Source organism: Rhinolophus hipposideros (assembly GCF_964194185.1).
Source record: "Rhinolophus hipposideros genome assembly, chromosome: 17".
Taxonomy (NCBI): Eukaryota; Metazoa; Chordata; class Mammalia; order Chiroptera; family Rhinolophidae; genus Rhinolophus; species Rhinolophus hipposideros.
Window position 1 is genome coordinate 51,499,883 of NC_138063.1, and position 11,073 is coordinate 51,510,955.

An 11,073-nucleotide genomic window follows, 5' to 3' on the forward strand; every position below is an offset into this window, starting at 1 on the left:
GGGAGAGAGGCCTGAGAGTTTAGGATAGAGCATGAAGTTTTTTTTTTTTTTTTTTAAAGTCGTGTTACTTCTAATTGGAAATGCCAGTAAGTTATTCAGGTAGATATGTCCAAAAGGCTGACATTTCTATAGCAGCAACAAATAAAGTTGTCTGAGCGGATGAGGTATACTGGAGAAGGAAAGGGGGCAGTTCTCACAAGCTTCCCTTGACTATCTCCTGCCAGAATCTCTATTTCCAGGTTAAGGAAGGATGCAGAATGTCTGTGGGGAGCTACATATTTCTAGCTGTAGTTCTGAGGGCTGGGTTTGTGTCAAAAAAAATTTTCCTAAAAAAAAGAGCAGTGTTTTCCTAAAAAAAAGAGCATTTCTTGTCTCAGAAATGCTAACTCGACTGTCAAAATGGATGTATAGGAAGTGTATAAAGAGGAAATGATTCTAAATTAGGATTGAATTGTAGCAGACCAACGGAGTCTGGGCTCTTCTGGATCTTTTGGCAGGACAGTGTTCTTGACAGTCTCCCATCACTGTCCTTTGCCAGAACTCTCTCATTTCTACTAGACTGCCCAGTTGGCCTACAATTCGAGGGCGTCTGGCAAAGGCCCTTCCTTCTTTGTTATCAGGGCACAAACTACCCAGTGTTCCTGCCCCTTGACTGGCTCACAGCTAGGATCTGGATAGGATGCTGCTCTGGTCTTCCTCTGTTGACCTTTATCAGTGTTGCAGGGGTGGGTTTCACTGTCTGCCAGACTTTCTAACATAGTCCAGACATGAATTTCAGGAATCCCATGTGTTCCTTGTGAAGAATCATTTCAGCCTCTCAGAAGGCAAGTTGCAGCATTTTCTATACTGAGCAAAACAGCTTCTTCACTAGAATGCGTGTTTCCTTTTCAGACACGGACACGCCTGTGTTAGAGGGAGGAATAGAACATTGCTTCTAGAACCATTTTCAACTTCATACAGAAAAATGAAATCAGGTGGGAGAGTGAAGAGCTACATGTGGGTAAACAGCCTCAGTATTAGAAACTGCAGGAGAAAGTGGGCTGTCAAGTTCACCCCTCCTTCTCAGCCTCACAACTGTCTCTTGCATGGTTTCATTTCTGACGGGAACCTAGTGTGTCATTTAATGATGGGATGGACATACAGTCTTTGAAATGCTACCATATAAATGATCTCGGCTGACAGCACCCACTTTTCAGATGAGGAATGGAATCCTCAGTGATACAGCCAGTCGTGGGTCCCGATCTCCTCACAGTGGGTCCTGTGCTCCTTCCACCCCACGGGGCATTTCAGCCAGCAGCGCTGGAGGGGCAATTGCCACCGAGGGCTCTGTAGAGCCGGGTCCAGCTGCTGAGTTGGCCTGAGCGAGGAGGCACTCTGCCAGGGCCACCGCAAATCCCGGGAGAGGCCCGGGGTGGCTGACGCCGTCCGGGGGCGTTCCTGGGAGGTAGTGGCCGAGGAGGTCAGACCCGAAGACCCGGGAGGAGCCGGCCGGCGGCCACGTGACCAACTGCGGCGGGCGGGCGGCCCAGAAATAGCAGCGGCGGCGGTTCCGCCCGCGGGCGCCGGGAGGGAAAGGCGGAGACTGGAGCTCTCTGGCTCGGCGCGGACGCGGCGCGGCCCCGGCCCCGGAGGATGCTGAGCCCCTACCCGGACCGACCCCGAGCACATGATGGCGATACGGGAGCTCAAAGTGTGTCTTCTCGGGGTGAGTCCTGAGCCGCCAGCCGCGGGGGCACCCGCATCCGTGCGCCGCCCACTTCCCCCGCTCCTCATCGTCCCTGCGCCCCACTGGTCTGTGTGTCCCCTCTTCTCCCGCGCCCCCCTCGTTCCCTGTGGCCCCCTTGGTCCGTGCGCCCCCTCTTTCCCGGCGCTCCCCTAGTTCGTGCGTTCCCCTGTCCCCGTGCCCCCTCATCCTTTGGGACGCCCCCCTTGTCCCCACGACCCTGGGGTCGCCCGCGTCCGTCTCCTGCTGGGGTCCGAGCCTGTTAGGGAGCTTTCTCGACTCCTTCCACCCCGGCCGGCCGGCTCCCCGGGATCAGCGCGGGCCTCGCCGCGCTGGGGGCCAGCGCCAGGGCCGGGCGCCCGGGTCCCTGCGCGGTGACAGGAAGAGCGGCGGTGGGACCTGGCCACCGCCGCGGCCTCTTCGGCCGCGGAGGACTTTCTTCTTCGCCTTTGATAATTTCCTTCCGGCGGAAACTAAGTTACTCCGCCAAGGCGCGAAGTCCTCTTTTGCCTCCCGGGGGCAGTTGGTTTATTCACTTTTAAAAAAGAAATTCCAGCTGAGGGTGGGAAAGCGCGAGGGGCTGATTGGGCTGGAAGGTGAAGAACGTCCTGTAGAGTCTGCCGTCTGGAGCACTTTTGTGACCCCGATAAAGGCAGGATGAGAAAGTCCTCTGTCACCCCTTCCCCTTCCAAAGGGGGTCTTCTGAGCCTGAAGAATCAAGAAAGAAGCCAAAAACAAACACTCAAGCTGTGCCTTCTGGCAGACGTGTCAGATAATACGGGACAGCCCCTCGGAAACCCCCCCTCGCCCCTCCCGGGGGAGTTTAGAGATTTAAGGATCCTTCCTTTCTTTCCTTTTTTGGGGTGTGTGTGTGTGTGTGCACTTCAAATAACAGATTTACTTCTTTTGAAAGAGCTAATTTTAAGCCGTTTTCAGCAGTCTTTGGCATTGATGCCTAGTTGTACTGCCCTTGGCAAATCTGGTCCCCAAAAAACCATTTCCTAAAAAAAACAGCAGCGTAAGGGGATAGTCATTCTCACTTGTCTCAAAGAAATGCTAACTCGTCTGTAAGATGGATGTACAGGAAGCTTATAAAGAGGAAATGATTCTAAATTAGGATTGAATTGTACGACAAAACAGTGTCCAGGCTCCATTTACGCTCTTCTGGATCCTTTGGCAGGACAGCGTTCTTGACTGTCTCCCGTCACTGTCCTTTGCCAGAACTCTCTCATTTCTGCTAGACTGTCCAGTTGGCCTAGAATTCCAGGGCATCTGGCAAAGGCCCTTCCTTCTTGTTATTCGGACACAAACTACTCACTGTTCCTGCCCCCTGGCTGGCTCACAGCTAGCATCTGGATAGGATGCTGCTCTGGTCTTCCTCTGTTGACCTTTATCAGTGTTACAGGGATGGGTTTCACTGTCTGCCAGACTTTCTAACATAGTCCAGACATCAATTTCTGGAATCCCATGTTTTCCTTGTGTGAGGAATCATTTCAGCCTGTCAGAAGGCCTTCAAAGACTTGGAAGAAATGTCCTGTCCCAAGGAATCAAGAGGCAACTTTGATGTGTGTTGTGCGTGTTAGGCCTGGCCTTGGGAATAAATGAAGTAGACAATGTTTTGCTTTTTTTCCATTTTGTCATCCACTTAGGTGGCACAGGCCCTGCCCCATCACAGGAATTATTTTCAAGTTCATTATTTGATGAGTTCTCCATATCCTTCTACAAAGAAACGGATCAGGTAGAAAGAGCCCTGTACCAGAAGGCAGCAAAGCTGAGTTATCATTCTTTCCCACTCACTAGCCTTGCAATTTTCCACAAGTATCTCAATCTATAAAATGGACATAATAACATCTTTCCTGTTAAGGCAGAGTACTATACCAGATGATTTCCTCAGGTATATCGTACCATTTCCTGTTAACATATGATTCCAGGGTAACAATTAGCAAACCTGGGAGATGAGAAAGCTGGAGGAAATCCCTTTACTTCTTTTATCTTTGAGAATGAAACACACTCTGTGGCTTCCTGAAGACAGTGCCTCACCTTGTTTGCTAGTTTTTTTGCAGTGGCTCTATTGGTAGGAGTTTGAGTTTGGAAGGGGAGAACAGTGCCAAAGCAGAGCAAGAAGATATTTCTGGATAGACAGAGGCTTGGAAGTGTCAACCATCTCACACCATGTCTGTCCATGGTCTTTTTTATTTTTTATTTTTGAGTGGCTCTAGATTTTAGTCATTTTTAGATCAGAGGATATCTTATTTGAAAGGCCCTTATTATCTACACTGAGTCATATTTTTTAAGTCCTCCAGTTTGGCTGGTCTTGTGTTGCTCATCCAAATAGGGTGATTCTCTGGGTGAGAGAGCATTTGGGTGAGGCCAAGGCCATTGTAACTGACTTGGGTTTGCTCTCTTGATTTGAGAGATAACTCTCTGTGTCAGTGGTTGGACAACAGAGTCAATGCCAAGTCCAAAAGCCCTTTCAAAAATTTAACAGGAGCCTGAGCTACTTTGCTCTTTGTGTCCAGAGATTGATGAAGTTTTGCATGTGGCTACCACTCAACTTCCTGTTTATAGCCACTGCTACACCTCCCTGAAATCCCAGTATGACCAAGACTCTAGCAGCCATACCCTCTGTTGGTATTACTTTCTGTTGAGTCCCATTGAATAGGTGATGGAGAATGGCGACCTCCTAACTGGACTCTTGCTCTCCCACTGGAGAGGCTGAGGGGCTAGTCTTTTTGTGTCTGGTCATTTGCCCTGATTGATCAGTGATCACTTAGGGACGTACTTCCCATTTAAGGCACAAGGTTGTTTTAGCATGGACAGAGCCAGCTTTTATCCCTATTAGTAGTAGTCTTTGACTCCCTTTGTGGGGTCAAAGGTTCTGGACAGGTGGATCATTTGCAGCAGGTGGAAGTGAGACTGAGCCAGATGATGTATCTTCTTTATCTGTACCTGTACCTTTTAGAGCCCCGATGTTAGGTATATCTGATCTTATTTTTCGGGCCAAGTGCTCCTAGATGGAATTGACAATAATCTGTGGAACATTCTGTGAATGCTTTGTGTTCTTGGAAAAACTAAGGACTCAAAGAGCTTTGGGTTTTTTTAGGCTCCCTGTTATACATTCTTGTCTCTCATTGCTCTCATGGGTGGACTTTCTTGCCTTTATCCCAAAGACCTTTCCTGGGATAAGCCAAGCCATCCATGGAAGCTAGCCACGCAGGAGGGTGTGTTTGATAGGGGTCCTTGCTTGACACCTAGGGACCCCATGAGTTCTTGGCAATAGAATGCCAATTGTTCCACTTTGTAATCTCAACTAGTATTATGAAACATGTAGCTTAAAAACAACTCCCTTAAAAACAGCAAAGTATGTTAAAAACCTAACAAAAACAATATTGAGGCAGCAGCTGTTCCAACCCGAAAGGTGGAAAGCTTCCCAGTATGCATTTTTAACACACATCATCACGTGGCAAAAAGCAAGAGGAGAGAGAGAAGGGAGAGGAGGAGAAGAGAAGGACGGGAGAGAAGGAGGAGGTGGAGGAGAGGATCGTTCTTTTATTATTTCCCCTGTGTGTGTATGTGCATGCACTTAAAAACTGCTTCCGGATGGAATCCCAAAAAGATTTATATTTGGACTTCGGTCGTCTTGACAATAGTTTAGAGATTTCTGCCACTTCCTCAATAGCTGAGTGACATGTTTAAAAGACAACTGAAGGCGTTCCTGCTTCTGGTAAGGAGCTTGGTGAAGCCTCTCTTTTTGGCCTTTGTTGGAATCTATGGTGGTTCTTCCCTGAGCAGTCAAATATTTGGGATTTGGTGTGACATCTTCACAGTGGGGGCTTCAGATACGTATGTACAGGGCCTTCACATGAAAGGGCTATGTAGTTCCCAAGGGCACTAGCACTTGAGTGGAACAGATTTCTGTTCATTCCATTAAGGCAGATCAATCAGGAGCTGTGGAACCTCAAATGGACTGCTTTGAGCAATAGTGAGCTCCCATTACTGAAAGTATTTAATAAGGTTACATGAATTTGTTAGGGTCATTGTGGAAGGAATGAATGCACAGTGTGGGCAGGACTGGACCAGGCAACCATTGCATTTGCTTTCCAAGCCTGTGATTCTGTTAACGTACTCATTTTCCCCCCTTTTCTTTCTCAGAAACTAGCGTTTTCTTTGGGGTGAGAAGGTGTGCAGAGAGGCTAGCAATATAATGTATTTTTTTTAAACCACACCTGATTCCTCTGTTAAATATTACGCCTTGTGGAAAGTGCGGTTCAGCATTGGTGCTGGGTAGAGAGTAAATGTAAATGATAGAGTGGGATGTCTTCCCAGAAGTGCCCAGCATATAGTAATCTGGAATACCCAGGCCAGGGTGATAGAATACACCAGGGTCCCTTTGTTATCTTTTGTTCAAGATCAGCATCTATGCAGCTCTCCCTCAGATTTCAGAGCTCAATATGTCTCTAGTGTGTGTATCCGAATCATTTTGGAGTATTTTCAGAGTTCTGTGGACCCTCCCCATCCCTTTGTTTAACACTCTCAGACCTGTGACCTCATATCTGCCCTAGCCTAGGTTCACTGTTTTAGGGATTGTGTTGTATCCCTCCGGTGTGCTCCAAAGCCATGGCCATTGGAAAATAGAAAACTACATTTTAAGGTGTTAGGACATAAAAAGATTTCGAGTCCATAAAGTAGAAAAGATCTTCAAATTTAATTGTGTCCAACAGGGTAAACTAATTTTAGTGCTTGCATATCTGTGCAACTACTACATTTTCATTTGTCTTGGTTTTTATAATGTGTTTGAAAATGGAATCGGCATTCATTCACTCAGCCATTCACCATTTATTGAGTGCTTCTTTCATGCTGGGAGTTGTGAGTGGCTGCAAGTAGACAGGACAGCTGTGATCTTCGTCTTCAAAGAGTGCTCTGCCTTTCTGAGGACATGGACACTCCTCTAGCAATGAGCTAAAAAGCATGGGTTGTGTTCCTGTGACAGCACTTACCACAGAGGCATGAACAACAGATGTAACAGAGTGGATAGGATAAATACTGACTATCTTCCATCTTATTAGACATGAGGACAGGTAAAGAACAGAAAGTTTTTGCTCAAGGTCTTTTTGAGTATCTGCTGTGGATAAGAAGCTGTGCTAGCTCTGCCAGAGATAGAAAGTAGGGCGGGTGGTTCTGATCCCTGCTTATGGAGAAGCTCCTGGTTGGGCAGGAAAGATAGGCACATACACAGGAACTAGTATCCCCGGCAACTGTGATGCGTGGGATCCTGGACATGTCACATGGTGCAGTGGGAGATGATAGAGTTTAAATTAAACAGAGTGGAGGCTGGGAAGGGAGCAATCTGGGAAGGTCTCATGGAGTGGGAAGGATTTGAACATGCCTCAAAGGACAAGTAGGGTTTTGACAGGAAAGGAAAGGTGAGTATGGACCCCAGGCACTGAGGAGAGCAACTGGAGCTCTGAATCTTAGGTATTTTCTGCAGAGCTAATGTGGTTGGAGGGTACAGGGAGGCAAAGAGCACAGCCTTTCCACTCCCATGTTTATCACTCTCTTGCTGACCCCACTGTCTCTCTAGCATGGGGTCTTTTTAATTTTTAACTCCCCTTTCTCCATGCTTTATTTTGAAAATTTTCAAACTTACAAAAGTTAATTTTCAAACTTACAAAGTTAAAAGGGAGGTACAATGAATGTCTGTAGACTTCTCACCTAGATTCAGTAGGGGTAATTTTTGCCATTTTTTGTTTTCTCTAATGTATCTAGATAATATGAAATTTGTTCTGAACCATCTGAGACTAAATTGCAGACATAGCACTTAACCCCTAAATACTTCAGTATGTGTCTTTTAGGGAAAATGGCAATCTCCTGCACAACTGTAATAGCATTATGTCACACAGATAGGACAGTAGTATCGAGCATAGAGTCTATTGTCAGATTTTCCAGTTGTTCCCAAATGTCCTTGATAGCTGATGAAAAAAATCCAGGTTCCAGTCAGAGATCACGTATTACCTTTTCTTGTCATGTCTCTCATCTAAAACAGTTCCTCTCCTTTTTTCCCAGCCATGAAATTGATATTTTTGCAGAATCCAGGCCAGTTGTCTTGGAGAAAGTCCCAAAATCTCAGTTAGTCTGATTGCTTCCTCACTGCTTCTTCCAAGTTAAGCATTTGGTGAGAAGACAACATAGATGATGTTAAATGGTCTTACTTTTTAGTGTAGTGCACGTGCAGCCCAGACATTAAAGGGCATCATATATCTGTTATTGTTTAATCTCGTGTGACTGACCGTCCCTCTAAGAGTGGTCTTATTTTGTATATGCTCATGTATAATATTAAAATAGTCTTTCCATTTACTTCTATGGAACTCATTCAAAAAATATCTCTTCACTTCTACAAGTGCCAAACAGTGGTGTGTCTGAACTGAAAAAAGGGCTTTGACCTTATAGAACTTACATTTTAGCAGGAAGTTGGGAAAAATAAAGCATATGGCGTGACAGAAGGTCATAAGTGTTATATGGAGAAAAACACATGACAGAGCCAAGTGAGGGGCACAGGAGCTACAAGAGGTTCCGGGGAGCAGGTTAGTAGGGTGGTGAGTGATTGAATATGTTCAGTCTCTGTCAAGAACCAGATGAGGGCACTGCCTCTCATTTGTGCAGGGGTTGACTTTGTTTTGCAACTTCAGTCTCATGGCGTGGTCTTTGAGCTGCTGACAGTCACATTTGTCCGGAGATGAGCCAGAGTTTTCTTTCTTGTTGCCTAACTTTGTCAGCAGAAGTAAGGAAAAGAAAAACGAGATATAACATTGGCTTCACTGAATGAGTTTCTCACTGTGAAATCTTCTGTTTATTTGTGTCTTTTTCTGATGTGTTTCCTTGCTCCTAATGCCTCAGCCCTGCTCCGACTTCTCTGGAGGTCATGAAAATGGCTTCTGCTCATTCAGGATTTAACCCAGAAGGTAGCCTAGACTACTTTCAGTTCCCCCAGAGGTTCCTAGAAAACTTGGGTTATCAGAAGATTGAATGGGCCCTGCAGGAGAGCAAGCAGAACCTAGGGGAAATCATCTTCCTCCCATTTTCTCTTTCAACAAGATACCAGAGAGCTGGATTCCTTTGCACGAACAGTATTCCTTTATCTAGAAGAAAAAGGTGCCTGAGTTCTCCAGTGTTACTTCCTTTCTGTCTTTATGGAATCACTGTTCTAATTAGGATCTGCAAATAGAATGTGCAGTCCTTAAAAAGTGCCTCTATCAAAGACTTCCTTGGAAGGGAAGGACTGAGAGAGGGCGAAGGAGTGAGGGAAGAGTAGACTAGGAGAAGAGAAGAGAGGAGAGGGGAGGGGAGGGGAGGAGAAAGGAGGGGAGAGGAGAAGGAAAAACAGAGAAGAGGAAAGACAGAAGAGGAGAAAAAGAGAAAGAAGGGGAGGGAGAGAAAGAGAAGGAGGGAGGCAGGGACACACACACACATGATCAATAAAATCCGCCCTATGCTGGCAAGGAGAAAGAGCAAACTGTTTCTGTTTTTGTTTTTTGTTTTTCCTGGTGAAACTATGAGCCAGGACATTTACATTTATGGGAAGCTTAATTGTCTTTTTTGTTTCTTTTTTTTTTTTTTTTTTAAAGAACATCTCATAGCATTATACTACATACTTCATAGACATGTTTCATTTTAGGAACTAATATACTAAATTTTTTCATGACAAGCTTCTAAAAAGCTATTTTTCTCATTGTGAAGTAATCCATTTTCATCTTAATTGAATTTGGAATCTAATGAGGTGGGAGAAAAGATTAAGTGGTGAAATGGCAAATGTTGATTGTAGTTTGAGATCGCAAAGACAAAGAATACAGGATGATGCCTGTAACATCTTTTCTTTATAATGACACATATAATTGTACCAACCTGCTGATGTCTTGTTTTCCTCTAGTTAGGTTGAAATCCTGCAGGCGTGAAGAAATCATCCTGTCTACCCTCCTTTACTTCATGGCTCACCTGCTCGTCTCTCTTCTTTCCAGGTCTGTTGTTTTACATTCAGACGACTGCTTTTTTTATTTTATGATCAACATCAAGCTCCTCATCCTATCCCATATTTCTTTTATGTCTCTGTTCTTGTCTTCTCTGCAGAATCATTTTCTTCCACCATTTTAATTTGTTTTCTTGTTCTCTCTACTTCTCACCGATGAATCATCAGTCTGTCCTCCTTTAAAGAGGCATCCTAGCATTTAGCTCTGAGGGGAAAATGTTTCTAACTCTGCTTTTCACTTGCTCCCTCCGTTGCGTATGGAGTGTGCTGAGTTATGTGCCATGACCTTTCCTCCTGCTGCCAGTGTAGACCAGAAAACCTGGCCAGGTTTACCCTTTGGAGAGTAACGCAGACATTTTCTGAGTCTTGTTGTTTTAGTTCTAAAAACAATGAAATGGGTCCGTAAAAGTAAATGAGGATTAAGTAATACGTCTTGTGCTATGAGGGATGAACAGAGGTGCTATGAGGGATGAACATGGCTGCTATGCGGTGGGCTCATAGAACAATTTCCCATACACGAGGGCACTCTGTCCTTTACGTGTATAGTCCAGCAGTCTGATGCCCTTGGTCTGATAGGGCATAAGTGGGAAAGGGTAAGTAACACCACCGGACAACTCCATGGGATGTCACATGACGCTTAATTGCCAAATGTTCTCAAGGTAAGGGCATGTGGAGTATGGGAGTGGCCAGGGAGGGATTGTGGGTGTCTGCCAAGTTAAGTTGGGTGCAGAGGAGGGAAATGTTTGGAAGGGGACAGGAGTGGCTCTGTTTACATGATGCACATGTAAACAGGAAAAGGTTCTGGAAATACTCAAATGTCAAAATGGTTGTTGGAGTGGGGCAGCAGCTGATTTGTGCTTATAAATAACTTGTTCTTTCTCTTTTGCTTCTGTGTTGGTTTATTGAGAGCACATGCAATACTCGGCTAATTAATTTAAAAAGCTACAAAGAATCACTGCAGGGCAGAAGGAGATGTTTGGTGGGTAGAGGTCCATTTGGTTTTTAGTGCAAATAACTGATAAACTGATAATAAAAGTGGAAAGTAAACTTGGCTCAGACTGTAAAGGGCTTTGAAATGTGAAAGTTTATACCCTTGTTGAAATAATGGGTATCATCAGTGGGTCATAAACTTTGAGTGGCTTATCAGGTAGTGCTGTGTTTTTATTTGTGCAAGTCTTTACTTGGGTTTCCTGTTCCATTGTGGAGGGCAGCCACTTCTGTTTGGGGTGTGGTACATGACCTTTTCACTGGTGGATACTGTTTTCTCACCATTTTCTTGTCTGGTATTTCTCAAAAGGGGGTCTAAGAAAGTTATGGATCTGTCATCTGT

At 45.3% G+C, this 11,073-nt stretch overlaps 1 protein-coding gene across 6 annotated transcripts in view; it reads left to right on the top strand.

The window, feature by feature from the left end:
- The first annotated feature begins 1,520 nt into the window (after positions 1 to 1,520).
- The window catches only part of RAB31 (RAB31, member RAS oncogene family), a 122,432-nt gene continuing 112,879 nt past the window's right edge, over positions 1,521 to 11,073 (top strand). For 5 of the 6 annotated variants that reach the window (XR_013995300.1, XR_013995301.1, XR_013995302.1 and 2 more), the window contains exon 1: positions 1,521 to 1,705. Coding sequence is in view for 2 of the 6 variants with exons in the window: in XM_081079041.1 (XP_080935167.1) it covers positions 1,667 to 1,705 (39 nt within the window). In the remaining 4 variants the exon portion in view is untranslated. Of the gene's footprint in view, positions 1,706 to 5,396; positions 5,448 to 11,073 lie in introns of those variants that run through there. The other variant, XM_081079042.1, reaches the window with a different exon arrangement.